Source organism: Marmota marmota, unplaced genomic scaffold (genome assembly GCF_001458135.2).
Source record: "Marmota marmota marmota unplaced genomic scaffold, marMar, whole genome shotgun sequence".
NCBI classification, from domain to species: Eukaryota; Metazoa; Chordata; class Mammalia; order Rodentia; family Sciuridae; genus Marmota; species Marmota marmota.
Genome location: NW_025999927.1, coordinates 5,179,752 through 5,204,011, shown reverse-complemented (window position 1 = coordinate 5,204,011; position 24,260 = coordinate 5,179,752). Strand labels below are relative to the sequence as shown.

Below are 24,260 nucleotides of genomic sequence, written 5' to 3'. Positions count from 1 at the left end.
CTTAATGCTATTTTCGGTCATCATTTCAAACAAGTTTTCTTGTCAGAGATTGAAACATCTGTCTTCCTTAAAGAGACACAGGTCTGTGATTGTACCAATAATAAGCAGTCCCCTAGGAGGAGGCTTCTGGGATGCATACCATGACAACATTTATCCTGACACATCTTGGGACCCCACCTTTGGCACGTGCCCATGAAATGCTCATTTTTTAAATTATTTTTTTTAGTTGTAATTGGAAACAATACCTTTATTTTTACTTATTTTTACGTGGTGCTGAGGATCAAACCCAGCACCTCGAATGTGCTAGGCAAGCACTCTACCCAGCCCCCAAGAAATGCTCATTTTAAATGGGAAAACTAGAGCATGCATCTTAGGAGGTTCACAGGACAGTGCTGTCTGTTTTGCCCACTCCTATATTCCAAAGTTTTTCACCAGATCCATCCCACATTCTTCCACCCATCTGGACACATCAGCACCTCCCTACATCAGCTGGAACCAGACTGCAAGGGACTGCATCCTGCATGCTCCTGGCTATCATTATTCCACCCACATGGTGTTGACAGAGTCATTATGTAAAAATGGCCCTGACTTACCTCATCAATCAGTGAACTAATGAATAGTCACACATTTATCATACAAACAAACAAAAAGTGCTTCTTTGAGTGGGAAAAGGATTGGCTGGCCAGAGCCAAGCTTCACACTGTCACCAGATGACCCAGCATCCTGGGGACCCCCTGCTGCTTTTCATTCACCAAATCTGCATGTGGACATTTTAGATTCTTGAACCTTCTGAACTCTCTGACAAGTCTGAGAGTCTTTTTCAAGTTTAAACTAAATTAATCCTCATGTATAACCTTTCCTTTAGAACACACTTGATTAGTGGCAAGAATCTCACAGATTGCGACTGCTTTTCTTTTCTCAATTGGGTTGTTTTCTTGAAAATACAAAACAAGTGTCATCTGGTCAGTTTAATCTACTTTTAGTGAATTACAGATTTATTTGATAGTAGGAAACACAATGGTGGACTTGAAGGGATAAACTATTACTGAATCTTTTTTTTACTGGTTGTTCAAAACATTACAAAGCTCTTGACATATCATATTTCATACATTAGATTCAAGTGGGTTATGAACTCCCATTTTTACCCCAAATACAGATTGCAGGAAAAAAAAAATAAGGAGAGAAATGAATTACAGTGGATGCAGTAGAGAGAGAAGATGGGAGGGGAGGGGAGGGGGGGATAGTAGAGGATAGGAAAGGTAGCAGAGTACAACAGTTACTATTACTGAATCTTGATGAAAAATTTTTATGATTTTTGATCTAAAATGACACTACATATAAAACCAAGATGGATTTCGAACTTGGCGCCTCCAATTCTCCCTGAAGTCCTTGGTGATTACTACCTTTAACCTCCACAAACAATATGTATTTAGAATTATACTCATGATTTTATTAAGATCTTTTTGGAATCTCAAACTTGTATTTTTTATGAACACAAATATTCTTTGTACATTATAACTGTGTTAACGTGGCAGAACTAGCTAAATATTACACTAGCAAATTGAAATTTGATGTTCTTGCCTAAATTATTTTTGGGGGGTGCTACTGGGGATTGAACCCATGGACACTTTACCCAGCCCTTTTTACTTTTTATTTTGAGACAGGGCCTCATTAAGTTGCTGATTCTGGCCTTGAACTTGTGATCCTCCCACCTCAGCCCCCTGAGTGCTGGGATTACAGGCGCATGCCACTATGCCCGGCATTCTTACCTAATTTAGAAAAAGTTCTCCCTTTGAAAGAGAAAGTGGTCAGGCCAGGCATGTCAGAGCATGACTATTATGAACAACAGCAGCCTGGACCAGAAGGTAGCGTGTAGAGAGCCGTCTGTGAGCGTGTGTGTGGACTCTGTTGCCAGTGCAGCCTAGTGAATAGGATAAACTGGTGTCTGGGAACTTCCAGTGGACATTCATTTGTTTGACTTCCCAGAGACATTGTGAATTCCTATTCTGCTCTGCCATGTCCCACACAGCACTGGAGACGAAGTGACCTGCTATAGCTGCACAGCCCCTCTGAGATGGGTATGACCTGCCAAGATGCCAGTCAACCTGCTGACTATAAGACATGATGAAACAAGACTCCACCCTTGAAACCTTACCCCTGCCTTTGAAGTACCCCCTTAAGTAAACCATGGGAGCAATTGTTTGGCTCCAGCTTCTGTGTGGGCTGGACCTATCAGGAGCTCCCCTTTTGAAACTATCTTTTTGACTTTGTCTTTTCTTCTTCACTAATTATTCTGGACTTTAATTTCTCAGGTGGCTTGTTTATACCCTCTTTAGCAGGAAGAAGAACCCCCAAATTAGGCACTGGCCACCTCCCCATAGTAGTGCTCCAACTTTTACCTTGTCCATTGACCATTTGTCGTGGGAATGCTCTGCGTATTTGTTAATGAAGTATTCCAACTTCTCAGGAATTGTAATACTATGAGAAAAATAAAGAAAAAAGCTTGATTATCAAAGAATTTATAGGGAATCATTTATAATTTACAATTTACAAATGCTTAGATCCTATTCAATGCATAAAGGTTAAAGACAGTTTTTAACAAAATATCATATTTTTCAGAACAGTAAGAGAAAAGTCAAGCAGATGATGTTCCATCTGCTCATCTTAAGTTGATACATCTTTTATTATGTTAATATAACAAATTAGGTGTAATAAAATATGCATGATATTAATTAACACATACTCAAAAATGAAGACAATAGATTATATGAAAAAGAAAACAAACCCTATGTCAAGATATGGCTAGACTCAACAAGCTTAAGACACACTTGTCACCCATAGTCTTTGAAGCCACTCTCTCTGACTTGTCTCCTCTGCAACAATTGTAAATGGAGAAAAGATTGCTGAAATTGAACCTGTTAGAGTTTTAATTTAACCCAACAAGTGATGTGACAACACTTTTAAATATTAAGGATCTACAGAAAATATTATAGGTGTTACTGATATTGACCACAGGGAAAAGTAACCAACTCCTGCTTTATGGCTTTGATAACACTCATTCCTGACTCCTTCTGTTTAAATACACATATAATGCCTTGTACAGATGTCAAGCACATCCAATTGATGACCAAGTCCGACTTGGGAATAACAAATACATTTATGAATGAAAAACTAAATATATGTATAATTCCATTCATTAATGAATGTAACATATTAAAGCAATTAATTTTTAGAGTTCTAAATAAAACCTAGAATAATAAGACAATTTCCATTCTTTTCCAGAAAAGTAATAAGTTAGTAGCTAACATACATGAACTTAAGAAGCAATGTATAAAAATCACAAGCAATTATCTCTATCATGATGTAGACCTGTATTTACTAAGAAGTCCCCAAAGGATCAAGACTAGGTTAATTAATATACATGCCCAACACTTGTTAATTAATTGGATTTAATTAACAAACACTAAAACCATGACAATGTTACTTTAAATCCTGAATTATACAGTATGTTAACAAACCACAAACTTACCCAAGTAGAAATATGAACCTGTGATGTTTGATTACTTACTTTGGAAGAGATACAAAGAATCAGTCGTATAAGCCAGATACTGGGTAGACTCTTTCCCCACAGAACTGTCATCAAATACCACACACGCAAATTTAAAGCATTGACTGACTAATGGCTTATCACTTGGGCTGAAATTTTGATTTGGTTGTGGAGGCTAAACTCTACAGCCTGGGAGTTGCCTAGAAGTTGAATTTCCAAGCAAGTTCAGAAGCAGGGCACAGAACTACCAAGTAACTGCCCTGCCAAACCGATCTTGCTGAGCCATGGTGGAATCAATAAGATCTTATAGCAGGGAGAGTCCTTGCAAACAGGGATCCAGGGTTCCACTTAGAGAAGGGGAAAGACAAAGTTCTGAGACTTGGGACACTTGAGGATCCAAGCTTCCTATCATAGAACAATTCATGTAGTTAATCACACATAAAGAGTTTTGTCATTTTGATTGATGTTTTTGGTTAAGGTTGTCAAGCTATATTCTAACGGTATGCTAAATCTTCCACTAAAAAAACACATCTTATTTGATATTTCCATCCATCTTATGATGTGTTTTATAATGCTAAACATTGGCCACTCGCCCTAACCTTGGGTGATGGAGTGTGGGGTGGAGCAATTCCCTGACTCTCACAGAGACAGCTTTGTAGCACATGTTGGGTTCACTGCAACTACAAGATGCCAGAGAGGGGTTGACTGTAGTTACTGATAAACATCTTGGGTCACTTTTCAACTAAAAATAGAGCTCATATGCTTTCTTGACTCTCACCATCACAGATACTAGCACCTGGTTATATTCATGGACTCCTCATTATGTTAAGAGTATCCCAGAAGGCACATATTATGTATTTCTGATATTGGTATAATCACCATTATTACTCCTATCATTTGATAAATGAAAGGGACTCCTATTAAAAGGATACTAATTCAAAGGGGGCATGTATTAAAGAAAGTTCACTTCAGTACCTTATTCAATTTCAGACTTCACACATCATTTACAATAAAAATCTGCTGCAATAGAAAGAGTCCATACTTGGAGGTATCAACAGGTTGTGGGTTAAAGTTCCCTTCAGAATCCATGGATGACTGTTTTTCCATCATACTGACATAGTTTGACTCCATGTAGTCTGGAGGTAAAGCTCCTGCGACTGCACTCAGGCAAGGCAGTGCCAGCTTGAAAAGTTCTTGTTCATATTTCTAGGAATAAAAGGAGGGCCAAAAATTTACCGAGTGACTTCATAGGAAAAGCCATCAGCATGATCACTGTGACAAAGATGACTCAGGAGAAGATCTAAACCGCCTAGGCTAACCCCACTCCATGAGAATTCTCTCCAGCGAACGGAACACAGTGACATGAGAAGCGGCAGCCAAGTGTTCAGCCACCAGCTGAAGGAACACAGTCTCTGCTCCTTGAAAGTGCATTCTCCCGAGGTAAAATGACATAAGCCTGAATATTCTAAATTTATCACCTCTTTTCAACATGAATGTGGGATTTCAGTCCACAGAGACTGCATTCCTAGCAGTCAGTTATGGATTACTGCTGCACTATTTTACAATGATCATATATGAAATCATATAAAGGCCACCACTCCAGAGAGTGAAAAATTTACTGCTCCCTGTTGCATTTCAAAGGGATAAAAAATATAATCCGAACTGGGGAAATAGTTCTACAGAAATGTATGTAATAAAAATTTCTGGGAAGATGTATTTTTCTATTGGTTACAAAATTAGTTAAAATTTGTAGTTGTGAATTTTTTAAAAAAATCAAAAATAATCAAAATATTTCATTTAGAATTTCCAATTTTAAATTGATATTGTAAATGTTTCTAGGAATACTGAAACATTATTTTAGAAGGGCTCTCAGACTACCAATGGAAACTCAGTGGAAAAAAAGCATCACGAGTAGCCACCAAATGTAATCACAGATAAACTTTTCCCTACTACACAGCACATTTGCTGTTAGGCTGCTCTGTTCACTCATGGTACCGACCAGAATTCAAGCAGATTTTGATTAAACATGAGCCTACTAAATGTGGTGCTCTGATTGCCTTCAGAATCACTCCTGTCAGTCATCTGAGCATACCTGAATCATATTCATTATAAACTCAGCATTATAAGGTAAATCCACATAGACAAACAGAATCACAGTGGTACTTAAGCCTCCACAGAAGCAAAGAGAAGGTATTGGTAGACCAGTGGAATACCACTTTTTTAATATATATATATTAGTATTTTTATAAAGTTTTATGTTTTATAGTCTTATATTTGACACAATTTCTTGAGGTTTTATAAGCTTGAAAGATAACTAGGGAGAATTATAGTCCAAATTAAGTCCAATGCACTAGAAACTTAACTATGAACCCAATTTCCTAAAATGCTCAGCTATCAGGAACAGTGTCATGATCACAAGCAACAGGCTACCATAATGACTGTGAAAAATCAACATAAACTGCACTCTCAGTGTGTCACAAGTTTGAAAATGAGGGGAAAAAAAAATCAGTGTAAGTCTGATAGTATAGCCATTATTCCGCTGGAAATACTATCTTCTCAGAAACCTACAGCTTTTTATCGTTTTATCAATACAAATAAATCCACTAAACATTAAATTACCTTTTGAGACAGGGCATCAAAAATGCCCCAGAACAACTTCCTTGATAAGTGAAGCTCCTCTTCGGAGGCAGCACCAAAGCTGCCCCAGCCCCCGGGCAAGCAGTAGTACTTCCAGCATCTCTCGTAGTGATTGGTCAGCAGCTGCAGGGAAGCCAGTCCAGAGGCAGTGAGCTGTCACCCTCTCTGACCCCATCTCCCTTCTCGTGGCATTTTAAGGCTACTCAACAAGGTCAACTGCTCAACCCCACAAGTCCCTTTGGAGAACACAATCGCTGCATCTCTTCAAACTCAACACTGGTCACACTATGAGGACCGAACGTTCCATTTACAGATGACTGTATCTTCAACGGAATTCTTTATGAGGTTGTCTGAATACTAGTAAGTAAGCTTTCAAATCTATTCTACTTGGATTATTTCTTTGGTTGTAGATGTTATTTATTACCTTTCTGGTTTTGCACATATGTGAAAGACAAAAATAGACTTTTATTTGGTAGATTTTTGGAAAGACGTTTTCTTCATCTAAACTTGCCAATTTATAGAATGGTCTGTATGTATCAACTATAGCTATTTGGGTTCTCTTTTTCTAATTTTTTTGTTTGTTTGGGGGTTTTTGTTTTTTGTTTTGTTTTGGTTTTGTACCGGGATTGAACCACATCTCCAGCCCTTTTTAATTTTTTTTTTTTTTTTTTTTTTGAGAGACAGTATCTTGCTATGTTGCTAAGGCTGGACTCGAAGTCATGATCTTTCTCTTTCAGCCTCCCAAGTGGCTGGGATTACAGGCGTGTGACACTGCTTCTGGCTAAGATTATTATTGTTAAAGCCAACATATCCCTTACTATTGAAATATTTCTTCTCATTTTCTAACAGGGGTCAAGGGGTCCATCTCAAGCCTGCTGCTTGACCAGTGGCAGCTGATTTCAAAACTGACATGCTCTTCCCCTTCTTTTATCCTACTCCTTCACCCTTCGAGAAATAAGATTATCCTTATTCCATTTCTAGGCCAAGCTATCTGTCCTTTGGACCACTGACCACAGGAATAAAGAAATCCAGACTTTGGGACTGGCACCAGCGAATCTCTCTTTGGAGGCTACCACTTGGATGTGAACGATGACTCCTGTCATGCACACCTGGAATTCAGCCATCGTGCCCTCTGTTGAAAAGCCCACTGCTCCACCTGGCAGCGAGGATTACAGCCTCTGGGACAGGAGTCCCCTGTGTGTTCTCCTTTGCTATAAAATCAATAGATATTCTTCTCCTTTTCCCTAAAACCTGTACTTGTTATTGGATTGGCTTTGGGGATAAGGACAAAACTTTTAGTATCAAAGTCTCCCTTTCCATCATATCTAATTTGTTTAGATATAAGTATCTACAACTAAGGTTTATTACATGAAAATAAGTTACTTTGTATCTTTTATCAGCTATCTTTCAGCTTATTTGCAATAAGAAAGGTTTTCTTGACAAGGTCTACTCTACATGACAGAAACTATAAAAATGAGATTTTGAGCAAGGATATTTTTTACTTAATTAATCTACCTAGATTTATTATCCCAAAATCAATTATCATAGATGAAATTGTTTGTGCTAAATATCCAGGGGTCCTTAGTGTACCAGATTAAATAATAAAAGACTCATACATGTCCCCAACCTTCTCTACAGTTCTATTCCTGAGTGGCTCCAGGGAAAGACAGACACCTGCTAGATGTTACTCAGAGTGGTCACCTGGAAAAGTACATCTCTTTACCATATAATCTTGATACACAGAGACTCTCCTGAGTCTAGATTATTGTACTAAAGGACAGAAAAATTTTCAGAAAGTTGGTAGAACAGAATGGGACCTGATCATGTATTGTCAGTGACTTTTCTATACCATGTGACAAACTGTATACACACACACACACACACACACAGGTTATCTTCCAACCCTGTAAAATGATATATGGACCTGCTGTATGATTACCAACTTAGAAAAGGTCGTTAGTGAAGTCCATTGATTATCTCTGGAGGCTCCTAGTGATACTCTAGGCTAGGCCTATGACCATGCCTTCCCACCTAAGAGTATCTTGGCTTATCTTTTCCTTGTGTCCTTTTCCCCACTGCATTTCATGAGAACCAATGTTCAGAATCCTATGACCTTTATTGATTATTTCAGGCTGATGCGCACACTTCTATAACTTATTTAGCCATTTCATCAATTGGGAGAAATTTCCCAGCATCAAAGCTCAAACAGGCTAACAATGGGAAACAAAATCAAAGGCATAAGCAATCAAATAACCACACACTCACCTTGAGAGGCATCTTTGCATGTTCATTTAATAAAGGGACATCGAACACCAATCTTCTCAGCAAGTGCTGCATCATAGAAGGCCTCAACTGGCTGTTGGAACAAAAAGAATTTTAATAATGGGCACAAATAAGTTTAAACTCAGTAGCCAATTCATTAGACCAAACCTTTTAACCAAGAACCTCCACCTATGTCCCCCTTCAGATGGCATCATTAGGTGTTCTGACCCTCACACTAGCCAACAGTGACTCTGAGAGTGAGGGGGGCTGACAACCACTACTGCCTAGTGACATATAGCGGCACATCCTAGTAACACATGGCTCCGTGTACATTTGAACTACTGCACTGCAGATGTGCAAAGCACAGCACACAAATCATGCCCCATGTGTGACACCGATGACAGTGACAAATGTTCTTCTACTGGTTTTGTGTGTACAAGGCTTTCCCCTATTATCTTAGAGTGCACCTCGTCTACTTCATGTCAGCAGGAAGGTGATGGAACAGCGTGGCATGTTGTGCTGGCAACTGTCTCAGGGACTGGGTCTCTTGATCGCATCAGGAGGCCGCACTGGGCGACAGGCCTACAACATTCTAGGCTAGTGCAAGTACGCTCTTCACACGGCACGGGATCCACAGCAAGGCACTGCTAAGGATGCATCCCAGTCACTGTGCAAGGCCTGACCATAGTCCAGCCTAGGTAGGTTGCATTTCCAGCTCAGCTCCAGATCTGAAGACCACCCCTCGCTGCTACAGGAGATGCTGCTCTTCCTTCCCTCCCTTCCCAGCCACACAACTGCAGCCTACAGAAAGAGGGTGTTCAGGAACAAACCACTGAGGAAAAAAACCACTGAGACAGCAACTCAACAGTGGCAGAGGGAGAAAGAACCAATGAGCAGTGATCAGCCCTGTCTTGGCCGACACCAAGTGCCCCACAGGTAGAAAGACCCTGTGAGGAATGGGAAATAGCCTTGCCAACTATTCTTCTAACACAGGATTGATATCTAGAATATAAAAAGAACTCAAACAATACCAAAATATTAAATAACCCAATTGATAAATGGGCAAGTGAATTAAACACACACTTCTCAAAAGAAGAAATACAAAAGCCCAACAAATACATGAAAAATGTTCAACATCTTTAGCAATCAGAGCAATGCAAATCAAAACTACACTGAGATTTCTTCTCACACCAGTTGTAATGGCAGTAATCAAGACTACAACAATAATAACTGCTGGAGAAGATATGGAGAAAAATAAACACTTTTACACTTTGGGGATTATAAATTAGTATAACCACTATGGAAATCAGTTTGGAGGCTCCTCAAAAGACTAGACATAGAACCGCCACACGACCCAGCAATACCACTCCTCGGTATTTACCCCGAAGAATTAAAGTCATCATAGCACAGTGATCCATGCATATCATGCATACCAATGTTTACAGCAGCACAGTTCACAACAGCCAAACCATGGAACCAGCCTAGGGGTCCATCAGTGAACAAATGGATAAAGAAAAAATGGTATAAATATACAATGGAGTTTTGTTCAATCATAAAGAAAAGTGAAATTGTGTCATTTGCGGGAAGATGGATGAGACTAGGGTCCATTATGTTAAGCAAACTAAATCAAAGCAAAAGGTTGAGGGTCATGTTTTTCCTCATATGTGAAAGATAACAAGGAAAAAGGAAAAGAAAGTGGGAGGGAGGCGTCTCATGAAAACCAAAGGGAGATGAGTAGAGGAAAGAGACTAAGGCATGGGAGGTGAGGAGGGAGGAAGGAAGGGCTGGGGAGTGATACTGTCCAAATTATATTATTATTGTGTATTGTGTGCACATATCAATATGTAACAACAAACACCATCAGTAAATACGACTATAATGCACTAATTAGAAAAAAATAAGAAAAGAAAAACCCCGTGTGATTGGTATCTTGAGCTCATCCTACAGAATAAAGGAAGAAGGAAGTTAGTTTTAAATGAATGGAGTCAGCCGCCCACTTACCCACAGATGGAGAGCAAGCACACTTCTATGGAGTCCCGCTGAGCTTTGGTGAGCGAGCAGCCCTTAGAGAGCCTATACACGGTATGCAGCAATGAGTCGATGAGGGATGCGTGGTGCTCTGTCCCAGCAAAGAGGGGAGCACACCTTGTCAGCAAAGGCAAGACAGCTGTGCAAAGGTACCGATTGAGGGCCAAGGCCATGTCTGTTGCACTCAGAGCAGCCTGAAAGGGAAGCAGAGAGCACACAGCCATTTGTGCTTTCTATCGGGAGACACTTTTCAAAGGAATCCACAAATTGACCCTTCACTGTCTGGAAATGGCTACATCATGAAAACAGAAATGCACTCAAGTGGATCTTTAAATATGATTCACATGATCTTTGTCACTAAAACCAATCAACTATCAATTGATACATAGATACAAATGAATGAAACAATATCCATCTTCTCCAAAACCTAGAAGGTCCAGGTTCTATCACAGAACATCCACATGGCCTCAGACATGAGCACTTTCCTGGGCTAGGGAGGAGAAAGGAAGCTCATTCTCATTCAGACCTTTTATTCAGAGTCCTTTTGAATTCTATTTATTAATAGTATTCATATTTCTGTATCCATCAACATCGATAACCAAAGCTTATCTACTGTTCAGGGCAGAATGTCACGTGAACACTCAAGAAAGAAAAAGAAAATTTCCTTTTCATTTTATGATTCCACAGGCATATATATATAGCCCTTCCCACATGGAAGGGCTATTGTCAATTTGAAGTCCAGCTTCCCCCCAAATCAAGATGACCCATTTAATTGATTAAATAAATAAAAGGTATACTAGGGTAACATTTACAACTTCAGCTGATTCCACCATGTTTAGAGAGAGATGCATTTATACTGGTAACATCAGGTCCTCCACGTGGGGCGTATGATATTCAGGACAGATTTTAGCCAAACTGCACCTCAGCAAATGAAGACATCAGGCTGCTGTTATAACTAGTGAGACTCAACAATGCCCATTAAATCCTCTTAACACTTTGTTTCCATTGAGAAGCATAACTGGGCCAGTTTAGAGGTTAGTACTCAACAGAGGTCAACAGGAGCCACTGTGACCTTCCCCAAAGTCGGATTATGTGAACCTCTTAGGAGTCCCACAGCACTAATCAAAATTTCTATGACACTCTCTAGGCTATTCAGTGAATCCTTTGTAGACATAGTCTATTTTGTTTTGTTCACTTAATGCTTCCTAAAAATAAAACAGGCATGCAGCAAACTCTTTGGCAATGAGAGAGTGAGAGCATCTATAAGGCAGCAGCTGCACAGCCCCGAGGGAGTCAGCCAATGCTCCAGGACATACCGTGTCTAGAGAAGCAGCAGCCCGGAGATCTGGCAGAAAGCCAACCTCGAGAAGGTGGAGGAGGAAATCTTGCACCTCAATCCCATAGACCCTGTCAAGGAACAAAACCATGGCTGCCTTGTGATCTGGGCAAAACCCCGCAGACATGTCAGGTTCCACCACATTCCCATCTAAAAGAGAGAAGGCGACACGCGGGTGTCAATGGCTGGGAGGCTCATGTTTTAAGTAAAGTTAGCAATGAAACAGTTCCCTGATCTACTGTCCTCAAGTAGGCATGCAACGACCAAGGGAACAGGCAGTACAATCAAAGCCTGGAGTCAGGGAAACATCACTTGGGTTCCCGTTTGCTAAGTGCATGCTCAGTAAAGACAGCCCTATGCTAGAGATGAGGAGGGAATGGAAGACATCTGTGAGCCCCTTGGAAAACCCAGAAAAGCTGAAATATAAAACAGGCTTTCCACTCTTGCCAAGGACAGACTTTAAAACATCAATAAAGCTTAGTGACCCCTGTGTGATCGTTTTGGCACACCTATGTTGCTGTGGCTTAGAATAATCACCAAAGGATAAATCAACACCATGAAACCAGCATGACTGCCATGAGGTGAGTGCCATTAGTCCCTGCAGCAACAACCTCATTTAGAACCCTGAGCTGCATGGCTCCCGCTGTCCACGGTCACTGGTGATGCCCACCCATAGGAGCGACTCCTGTAGGTGCACAGGTTGGGGACCACTCCTATGCGCAATTATGAGACGGTGTGCCAGTTAAAATACTGGAAAGCTAATCTGCTTCCTGTATGACCCTATAGTAATTATGCCACCCTGGTGCACTGTAAGATTCTGGAAATAATATCACAGGGTTTGGAACAGGGAAGCAAGGTTGAAGGAAGAAGAGTTCAGGGGAAGACCACGCAAGACCAGAACCATTCTGAAAGGATAAAATTAAACTTTTTTTCCTGTTTTCACTTGTGAATGATGAATGAATTTTATATTTGGATCAGAAAAATGAACAAATAATGTCTTAAAGGAAATTAAAGAACAATACTGAACAGCTTCCACTCCTTATAATGGTACTAATCCCTAATACAACTACTACTTTCCTTGCCTTGGAAACACAATAGCTCTTACTGGTGCAGTTTCAGATATGAAGCTGACAATGCCACCAGCATGATCACACACCACTTCCAGTCCAACTACCAGGCTGGAATGCGCTCCTATAACAGGAGATGAAAGCTGACCTTCAGGGAAGGTAAGCACTTGTCCAATGTTGTACTCTTAGTAATTAGCAGAGTTACAACCAAAGCCCATTTAACCTTCAGTTTACATCTGCATACTTTCACTTTCAAATAAACATCTATATAAAATTCTGGTTTGATTTGCCTAAAAATCACATTATGGGTAATTTAAATTTAAATAGGATTCTACTGTTTACAGAGAGTTGTGCCTAAAGGAGAAAAGGAGCCACTCAGTGATCCTAATGAAAGTCTTGCCTTCCAGACTCTTCTTCAAGTAGACATTCAGCTCAATGAACCCCACAGCTACACTTCCTGGGGCTCCAAGTGCATGGATTTGTATCTCCTGCTGTTTTGTTTTCACCATTTCCCCAAACACACTGTGATAATAGTGTGATTCTCACACTTGGGGAGCATCTGACCTGGAAGGAGGTGGGCCTGTGCGCTGGCTTCCCTGGGGCACCTGCTACACCTGAGCTCTTCATCCACCTGAAATTTATGGCCTCAGAGGGGCTGCCCAGACCTGCTGGGCCAAGAGCTGCAGGTAGCAGGTTTGTCCATCAAGTCTTCTAGACTCCCCTTTTTTCATGATTATTCTGGGGCACACTCTGTTTCTAGAATGAACGGGATAGAAATGTTTGAGGAATACCTTAGCTAATACTAAGAGGTGAAGAAATCCTTAGACATAAACCTCACACACCAAGTACAGAACACAGAAGAACTGAAATTACTAATGCTTGGAGATGTATCAGAGCCTGCTGACTTGTCACTGAAACAGATGAGGGGACACTGATGGCTTAAGGTTTGCAGGGGAATGTGTGGGCACTGTGGCTTACAACTGTACAGGTCTCCAAAGAAGGTGAGAAAAGGAAAATGATCAGTGACCAATGGACTGCAGCTGTAAAATCAACTTCCACTGTGACTGTGAGAGCTTTTTCTATATAAACCTCACACTGTACATCTATTAAGACAAACATGACTAACCAATAAGATTAGAGTGGGAAGAACAGTGACCCCAAAGCTCCCGGGGGTGGTGAAGGCAGGTGCCTGGAGAACACAGGAGGGAGGAGGCTGCAGGCCATGTGAAGGGTCCCGGTGCGCACTCACAACCCACCATAGTGACACCTGGTTCCTACCAACGCTATCATAAGGTTCAGCCCTCCCCCTCCCTGGCCACTGACTGTTCTTTGTCTTGTCAGTATCAGATCTGAGGCTTGCAATGTGGGGAAGGAAAAGATCTTTTATGAAAACCAATGAACACAATTTAGAAGTGCCAGGAAGGCAGGTGGGGACCATCTAGAGATGCAGGGAAGACACTGTCCCCCAGGTGGGAGCAGGTAAAGAAAGGGAACAATTTTGAGTCCCAGATTTCCCTACAGTTATAATGTGTGCAGATTCACAGTGACAGTTTGTGATTCCTGTAGGTGTGCAAGGTGAGCGCCGGGAAAGCTTCCCCACCTTACAACCTCATGGCGGACAAGCAAGGCGAACTCCCTCTGGCTGTACAGTGATTCCTCCCTCTGGTCTTGGGGCACCGACAGCCTGCCTTCTGTAGGGTGTAATCCATGAAAGGCAGATTATAGCTTGTGCTTCCTATATAATTACATTTTGTTCTAAAACTAAAAGTTTGGATAAAAAGTTATTTATGTGTAAATATTCCATGATATTTACTATTATGTGTAAATTATATATACCATGGTCTAAGCCAATGTTAGATCACACTAGAACCATAGCTTTTATCTTCCCTGGGTGTTGAAACACACTGAAAATCTAAGAGGCTTAGGCCTACCTAGTCTCTCCTACCCATTACACATGAATACCTACCCACTGAAAACTGAGCAATAGTGGAGTTTCAGAAAAGTGAAAAGCAAAGCACAAATGGAGATCTAACCTATCTTTTAGATGTCTCAAATAATACCTGCAATCTTTCTAAAGTTTTCTCCTTCATCTTGAAAAGAACTCATTTCACAACACACAGGGAGTTTTTAAATCTCAAAGTCAAAAGCTTCGATCAGTGCTTTGAAAAGAGTAGCACTACAAGAAAGCGATCCTGAGAACTATGAGGAAGCATGAAGAAAGGAACCAAGGTCTGGAAGACAGAATGAGAGCCAAGCAGGGACGGGACACAGGAAGGGGAGGGGTGCCTGTGTCCTCTTCTCTGGAAAGCACCTGAGATGTCAGGTAAGAGAATGAGGATACCATTGGAAAGACAGTTGTTTAAAAACAATGAGAATGGAAAACATTTCATTAAAAAATACACGACACAGTTCTTTCTGTCTAAAGGAATCTCTAGTAAGGCAGCCAAGCTGTGACAACAGGAAGGGGATGCTGACACTGTCTTGCCAGGTCCTCCTGAGTCTCACAGAAGGGAAGGTGGCCTTACCTTTGGCGATTGTCGGCATCTGGAAAGCGATGCTAATGACTCCCACCAAGTCTCCCAGGGGAATCAGGGATCTCAGAATAGATCTGATTCTGATGGCTTCTCCCTTACCAGCATGAATCAACTGGGCAGGAAGAAAGACAAAGGGACATTAGAGTGAATTTATGAAGTCGACACTATAGTTTTGTCTAGGAAACTTCTACGTATGGGCGTTGGGACATAAGGTAATTTTCTCTCAGGTATACGTGTAAAATTAGGCCTTTCTCAGAAACTGTTTGAGGTTTACAGAAAGGTCTCTCCTTGCTCTCAATTTTCACTTACTTCAGCATATACCAAATTGTGTACACTATTCTTTAGGCTAACTGGCTTACCCATTAGAACCACAGTTTTTATTCTCTTTGGGTGTGAAAACACTCTGCAAGTCCAACAGGTCTAGGAATGCTTACCCTCCATTACATGTAAATATTTCCCCATAACATAATCAATAACATAAAGCAATAATCATTAACTGAATCACTGAACATACACTAACATTTAAGACTGAGTTAGCTTCCTTCTTATCTTAAGAAATTAATTGAACCTCCATCCATATTCCACCTGACTTTTCTCCAAGGTGAGGAGATGGTGGCCACAAATCCTAGGGGTCTCTTAGATTATCACTGGCTGGTAAAGTTCCCATAAGGGCAGTAGATCATGTCAGTGGAGAATCTCTCAGTCCATAGGGTCCCTGACCCAGGACAGGCATCTGCTTCCTGTACCACAGGGTGGGACCCTGAGCAGGATTTCTGACATTCAGGAGGACTACAGATGGCAAAGTCGAATTACTTTCAGAATCACTGATTGCTTATTAATTCATTCAGTGCCCCAAACCACAGTTGTGACAACAGAACATTAATATGAATTCTCTTTGGTTCCTCTGATCTTTTTCATTGAGAAGGGAAAAAGAACAAGTATTGTAAGCATTAACTTTTTGCTTGTGATAACCTTGACAGATTCTGGTAGCCTTTGTTTTGTTTTGTTTTTTTTGCAGTGCTGCAGATAGAACCCAGGCCCTCTCACATCCTAGACAAATGCTCTACCACTGAGCATTACACCCCAGCTTTGAGCAAATTTTTGATAATCTGTTCTCATTTACTAAAATTAAAAATATCCTTAGCACAACCTGTTTTTACAAAAATCAGATACAAGGTTCTAACATTCTAATATTTCTCTATCCTGTGATTCCTCTCTGCTCACAACAGAAGAGTACACCAAGTAAGTGTGAGCCTACAAGTGTGAAAGAGAGAGAAAACCAAAACTAAACCAAAGAGATGCCAAGAGCAGCAGAGAAAAATGCTGTACCAGCAAGCCCCTCTGCTTGGTGTGCACCCAGTTTAAAAGTGAACCTGCAGTTCTGAACCCTTCTGCCCCAGTCCTGGTCAGTATAGTTCAAACTCTGGTTGTTCCCTTCACAGATCATGAAGGTAGTTTTTATTGCCCCTGGGTAGCATTTTTTTTTAAACACCAACAAGAAATTAAAACAGAATAAATTAAAATAAAGCAAAAAATAGCAGAATGTGTTCCAGAGTAAAAGTATTATTCCAAGAAGCTCTAATTTCAACTTGGACAGAAAGTTTTGGAGAATGCTCATCTCTGAGGGTCTGAATTCCACTTCCCTCACTGCAAGCACACCAGGAGCTATATATGGTACTAAGAAATCAACTCAATGGAAAGGTATTTCCTCTAAGAGTAAAGAAATGTGAGGTGAAAATGTACTCTTTCCTTCTTAAAACTGAGGGAGGGTCTCTGAATTTTCAGACATAGGAGTGACTAAATACTCTAGTAACTGAAATCTCATTACTAATTTTTACAGCCAACAGACATTTCCAACTAAACAAACTTAGCAATTAGGCTGCAGCCACTGCTCTCAGTGGGTATGGACATTATGGGTTTGGGGTTCTGTAGGGATCTTTACCAGCCATGGATGTCTTAATACAGATCAAGCAGGATTGCTGCTCCTGAATCCCCAGGCACTCACATGCATCTCAGGGGCACAGCGACCCAGGAGGTCAATCAAGGCTGCATAAAAGGTCATAATGGCGTTCCCCATGTGGATGGTGTCATCTTCCTCCTCTTCTGTGTCACTTTCATGGGTTTTCCAAAAGAAACAGAAAGCAAACGGGGTAATTGACATTCACACTTATCATACATGTCTCAGAGGAAAGGCACCTGTGTGACAGCACGTTCTTGTCCCTCTGAAACATTTCATAGATATTCTAAATTTACAGGTTGACATTTTTAAAGGAAAATATCAATGAGTTAGGAGGCGAGATTCTACCGCCAAGAACACACCTGCAGGAATGTTAGTATTAATGTTCCTTCAAAAGGGAAAAGGAAGAATTGCTAGTTTGATGGATTCTGCTCAGTTTTAGTGGCAACATGATAAAAAAGAAAATAGCTGATGGAAGGACTGATCCTGAGCCCATTTTTTAAGTCGCACACACACACAGAGATAGGAGGACAGAGGTGTCACACAAGGTAGCACATGCAAGCCACCCAGAACAGTGCTCAGTCCAAAGTGAGTACTTCAGAAACTTCGTTTCATGAACTCACCCACCTCTATGGTAATGGCCCTCCTCCTCACCTCCCCCAAATAACCTAGCATTCTCCCTCCCCATCTCTGTAAAGAAAATACTAATATTTCATTATTTTGATGAAGAGTCACAAATCTGGATGGCCCTGGAGGTTCCCAGTCCTCCACCTTGGTAACTCAGCAGAGGCTGCCTCAGCAGGAAGTGGCGGTATGCAGAGTGATGTGAGGCCTCTGCTCATACCTCATTCCTCATGTGCAAACATAGTGTGGTGCCCAGACCTCTGGGTACGTTATCTACTGTGAGAGAATCTTAGGGTTCCCTATTCCTCCACTGCTAATAAACATGCAGCATGGTGTAGGGGCGGATGCTCATTCCTGCTCTTGGAACATTTTCAGTCTGGAAATTCAGCCATGGTGTGAACAGCACATCTGTCCTTGGTCTGCATGTAGAAGAACATGGGTTTGCAGGACTGCATGCATGCTACCACACTTCTGCTTGAAAATCTGCCCATGAGCCGTGTGTTCGGTCTTACCACTGGGGCTATCAGTGTGAGTACATGAAGGAGGACATTTACCTCCACAATTTAAGAACATAAAGGCACAGATAAATAGCATGCCTGGATTACCTTCATCCATGCTGGAACCAAGTATTAGCACTGTCTATTGGGGAGAGATGTACGACAGGAACTACTTCCTAGCTGTGTCTCCAATACCTTGAGCAGCATTCCACTCATTAGAGTGACATCTTTTCTCTTTACCACCATATCCATTTGTTCCAGTTCCCACTCTCTTGTTAAAGGTATTTTTTTTTCTGTGAGCATTGTAAGAACTCACTTGAATTTCCTTGCCACTGAACCCTAGTCCAGTCCCACGTGCTCACTTCCCACCTGCCCACTTCCCAGGAACACATGCAAGATGCATTATCCATCCCCCTACAACATAAGCTTCTCTACTAAATCCACCCAATCTTCCCTAACAATCTCTGCTCATTCAACCTCTTCCATCAGTAAACTCCTTCTATTCTTACCTATATGGGACATTTTATTTTCAAGGGGAGAAGTAATCAGTATCAGAAACAATACTTCAATATATAGAACGCCAAATATATTTTGTGAACGTCACCAAGTAGCATACTGTACATGTGAGCGTGTATATGAGACCTACAGGGTTTTGCTGGATCCGCTCGTTGGAGAGGGGCCATCTCGGGAAGGATCCTCAGCTATTTTTATTGCTTCTTCCATAGCTGCAAGAAGACCATTCCCACCTTCCCCTCTCAAAGCAGGACCGAAGCACTCAGGCCTCCTAATGAGCAATCTCACCACGACATTTGCATTTTCTTCCACACTCTCCCCTAAATTCAAAAGAGGGACATAAACAATGATGGGTTATATAGAAGCTCTGAGCAAATAAATTTCAAGACAATCAGTTCTTATTCAAAGCAATAAGTTAAACTCAAGAACATACTAGCAAAGCCAAAACTTAACCCAAATCACTAGCTTTATAATACAAAGCACAATTTCTTTTCTTAATATTTAAGATTATTTAAGAAAAGCATTATAGAGGCACAAACTACTCATTCTCATTGACTTATTATGGAAAAAGATATCTTATTCCTAATTATTAGAATTAAATTTAAAATTTTATAAGAATTTGGGTACTTAAAGATTTTAATTTAAATAATGAAAGCATTATCCATGCAAATTTTGTACAATAAATGATTACTACCAAGAAAACCTACTGAGAATAAAATGCATGATTTCTCTAATAGCATTCACTTTCTCCATGAAAATACAGGGATGAATTCTTATTTTCATGTACTTTTAATCAAAAGACCTCAAGCAGCCTGGTCCTACCATTACAGAAGACAGCAAATCTGAGGAAGTCAAGGTATCTCTCCCCCTCCACTGGATTCCACCCAATGTCTGGATAACCCTTGGACACCAGCATCTGGCAGCTCTGCAGACCACAGCCAGCCAAATAGCGTACAACCTAGAAGCAAGGTGACAGGCAAAGATTGCCCTGTGGATGGAAGCATTAGAACTTACACTGGGCATGGCATGTGACACCCTTAGAGCATGGTTTCAACAAGTGCAGCTCTGCAATGTCTTTTTAATCTCATGATAATCCACATGAATCCCTTTAGCAAAACCTTTGATTTAAGAAATATTTAAATATAATAAAGTGTGGTCATGAAAAATTTAAAAACCTGCTCTATGGAAGAACAATATTCTTAAACTTCATATCACTTGAGACCCTGATCTACAACAAGTATATTTCTTAAGTTTCAAGAAACATATGTCAAATGGCCTCTGCCCCAATATTGAAACAAAATCCAAGATAAGAAAAGACCTCTCTAAAATGCACAGATCTTTTAAAGACGTGGTTTATTTCCAAAACAATGCATCAGTTAATGGGGGAGTGAATGTGAGGAGATGAACAGAGAGGAGGGAAAACCCAATATGGAGTCCAACATCCCACTTAAAATCACTGGGAGCAAGCTATTCATGCATTTCAGGAACTGTTTCAGTGTCTAGAAAACTTGACACAGGTTGAACATCCCTCATTCAACCATCAAAAATCAAAAATTCTCCAAAATTAAAAATTTTGAGTGTCAACATGAGGGCACAAATGGAAAAGTTCACACCTGACCTCAAGCGACAGGCTGCAGTCAAAACTCAGGTGCACTCAAAGTATCTTACGGAATCACCTTCAGGCTATGGGAACAAAGTGTTTAGACGTGGGTCCCTTCCAAAGAGATCTCATTATGGATATGCAATATACCAATAGGAAGGAAATTATTATCAATAGAAATCCATAACCCCAAAACCCCAAAGTCTGAAACACCTCCAGTTCCAAGAATTTTAGGCAAGGAACACTCAACCTATATTGAGTATTCAATATACACTATATACTACCTAGTTTTGAGTACTGTTGAAAGTAGTGCATCCAAAATTTTCTGCCTCGCTTTACCTTTTAAAACATTTTGTTTTATATGAATGTTGGTCCCTTTTCAATATTTCATATCAGACTCAGTTTTAAAAGAAATCCCCACAGAAGTCAACATCAATGGTAACACACTGTTAGAGGAGCAATTTAGCATACAAAATTATGTTTAGCTGAGGATAAAGTGGTTTTGAAAAGAAACAATATAGCTAAAAATGTGTATCAACAATGTGGAGGTAGAAGTGAGGTGCAATAGAGCCCTCTATCTAAAGTAGGAATCCAATGAGCTCTGAGAGATGCATGCAGCTGTGAAAACACCCTACAGCCAGTATACAGAACATATCCGTCATTCTCCCAGGGCCCCCTGTGCCCTCTGCAGTCCCTTCCTCTCTACACATCTTGCCCCAGATGAACTGCTTCCTCTCACTACAAATTGGCTTGGGTTTTCTAGAACATTTATACACATAACCATGCATCATGTATCTTTCTGTACCTGGCTTCTGAGGTTCCTTCACCCTGTAGCATGTCAGTCCTTACTTCCTTTCACTGCTGGGTAGCATTCCACGTACACGGGTGTGCCACCATCTTGTCAACTCAGACACTGGTGGATAGTTCTGCTGCTTGCTATGATGAATAATACTGCTACAAACAAACATTCTTGTCCAAGTGTTGCGTGCGGATATCTATTTTCCTTTCTATTGACTAGATTCCCAGGAGTGGAAAGGCTGCCCGGGTGGTTTATGGAGGGGTATGTGTTTAAATTGATAAACCACCCAGCTGCTTTTTCAAATCAACTGTACCATTATTCACTCCAGCATCTGAATGGGGGATTAACTGCTCACATCCTCCTCTGCATTTGGTATTATCCAGCTTTTTAATATTTGGCACTTTAACAAGTGTACAGAGGTGGCTCAGAGATACAAAGCTCTGGACAGAAGAATCAGGAGGATCTGGGAAGGAGCTTTCTCTTTCATGAAAGGCTGCACACTGAGCGTCACCTGTGGAGACTGAGTTAATGACAAAAGAAAACCTCTCTGATCTTGCAGACCTGATGGTATGATTTAAAAAATCCTGAGGAAATCTTTCAAAATACATTAACATGTAGATTTTAAACTATAGTCATGTGCTGCATAACAATGTTTTGGTCAACAATAGACCATATACACATCCTTGATCCCATAAGATTATAACCACTAGTGAGGCTGAGCCCTCACAGTTTGTGTGAGCACACTTTAATGCCAGGCACAGTGGTACACACCTGTAATCCCAGCAACTCAGGAGGCTGAGGCATAATGATTCTGAATATAATGCCAGCCTCAGCAACTTAGCAAGGCCCTAAGCAACTTGGTGAGACTCTGTTTCAAATAAAAATAAGAAGGGCTGGGAATGTGATTCAGTGGTTAAACAACCCTAGGTTCAATCCCATTACCTAAAAAAAAAAAAAAAAAGCTGTGTATGTACATAAAAAGAATTCATATAAATACCAATAAAAATAAAAATGGGCATTTACATATGTGTGTATGTATGCATACATGGAATATACAAATATGTTTTCAACTGTGGAGATAAAGTAGCAAAGGGTATAGGAAGAGCTTAAGGAAGCAGGACAGAGGTCTCTACTTAAAAATCAGGGACATGGAGCTGCTTATCAAGAAGGTGACAGTGAAGCCACAGCTGGAAGGACATCTGTAAAAGAGCCACAGCCCCCTGGGGTGACGATACAGCACATGAAGTATGGAACAGCAAGTGCAGAGGCCAGGAGATAGGCACACCATCCACAAGAAGGAGGGAGGGTTGGAGCAGAGGGCAGGAGGGACAGCTGCAGGGTGTGAAGTCGCTGATGTGTGGGTCGGACAGCAGAGGAGCTGGGGCAACACCTGCGGGTTTTATTTAGAGGGATAAAGGCACACTTCAGAGTGTCCTTTTCAGTGGAACACTTTGGCTGCAAAGGTGAGAACAGACTCTAGAGGGACAAGGAAGGCAGAGGTGGCCACTTGGGACACTACTGCAAGGGCACTAGAGGGACAATCTCTACACACTGGTTAGCAAACATGTGGCTAAATGCATTCAGAGTGCGTGGCCAGAGTGCATGGCTGAAGCCTTGTACTGGGATACACAAATGCAGGCTGAGTCACAATCACGTATGACATGTTTAAAGGACCTTTTAAAAAACTGAAACTGCCAGGAGGCTGAGGCAGGAGGGTCCCAAGTTCAAAGACAGCCTCAGTAAAAGTGATGGGCTAAGCAACTCAGTGAGTTGCTGAGTCTGTCTCTAAATAAAATACAAAATAGGGCTGGAGATATAGCTCAGTGGTCCTGAGTTCAATCCCCAGTAAATACCCCTCCCCCGGCAAAAAAAACTAAAACTGTGTCATTCAAGCAAAAGTCATAGCAGACACTATGAAAAGGCAAGAGCATCCAAGAACACAGATGCAGCTGATTCCTTTTCATAGAAAACAATGGTCATCAGAGGAGATACCACATCTCAAGCTTTTTGATCTCATGACTAACCATAAAATTATGTAAAGAAGGATTAAAATGCAATACATATTACATAGCAAGACTATTCCATAACCCTACTAGAAATGTAACATAGCCATTCACATTTAAGCAGTCCTGAAGAAGAGCTGTGAAGAAGCCCCATTCCCTCAGATACAAAGGGTAGGAGTGTGGCTCACCTTCTCCAGATCCGGCTCCCGCAGAGCGAGGGCAAGCTCATTGTTATCCATCACCGAGGCTGCCGCCACGTCCAGTGGCGTTGAACCTCTCATAGCCGGTGAGGCTGATGCAAACAAAGGTGAAATAAACCCTGAATTGTGCTGTAGCTATGAATTCTACATAAAAATGCACCAATCTAAAACAATTGACAAAGTTATTTTTTATTTATTTTTGACAAATAAAATTATGTGTATTTATTATGTATTTGTTTTGAAATATGTATGCATTCTGGAATGACCTAACTGGTCTAATTAAAATATACATCCCTTCAGATATATATCACTCTTTGTGATGAGAATCTGCTCTCTTAATGATTTTTGAGATTACAATACATTGTTACTAACTACAGTCACCGTGTTGTACCCAGATCTCCTGAACGTATTCCTCCTGTGTAAAATGTGGCCTTTGGCCAACATCTCCCCAAAGACACCTCCTGCCCTGGTGATCAGCATTCTACTCTCTGCTTCTATGAGCTTGACTTGTTCATATTCTACATGTAAGTGAGGTTCTACAGCATTGCTCCTTCTGTGCCTGGCTTTTTCTCACTTAACCCAATGTCCTCCAGGTCCATCCACTGTAACAATTTATAGGATTCCCTTCTGTTTGAGGAGGCATATGTATTACACTG

General features: G+C 40.9%; 1 protein-coding gene across 1 annotated transcript in view; it reads right to left on the bottom strand.

The window, feature by feature from the left end:
- Positions 1–24,260, bottom strand: part of Ryr2 (ryanodine receptor 2) — a 437,587-nt gene that overhangs the window by 143,569 nt on the left and 269,758 nt on the right. The window contains exons 46-56 of the mRNA XM_048800411.1: positions 23,593–23,696; positions 19,825–19,960; positions 19,136–19,322; positions 17,417–17,537; positions 15,403–15,523; positions 11,791–11,960; positions 10,448–10,668; positions 8,450–8,540; positions 6,167–6,307; positions 4,590–4,753; positions 2,400–2,478 (exon numbers count right to left, since the gene is read on the bottom strand). Of these exons, the coding sequence (XP_048656368.1) occupies positions 2,400–2,478; positions 4,590–4,753; positions 6,167–6,307; positions 8,450–8,540; positions 10,448–10,668; positions 11,791–11,960; positions 15,403–15,523; positions 17,417–17,537; positions 19,136–19,322; positions 19,825–19,960; positions 23,593–23,696 (1,535 nt within the window). The remainder of the gene's footprint in view (positions 1–2,399; positions 2,479–4,589; positions 4,754–6,166; positions 6,308–8,449; positions 8,541–10,447; positions 10,669–11,790; positions 11,961–15,402; positions 15,524–17,416; positions 17,538–19,135; positions 19,323–19,824; positions 19,961–23,592; positions 23,697–24,260) is intronic.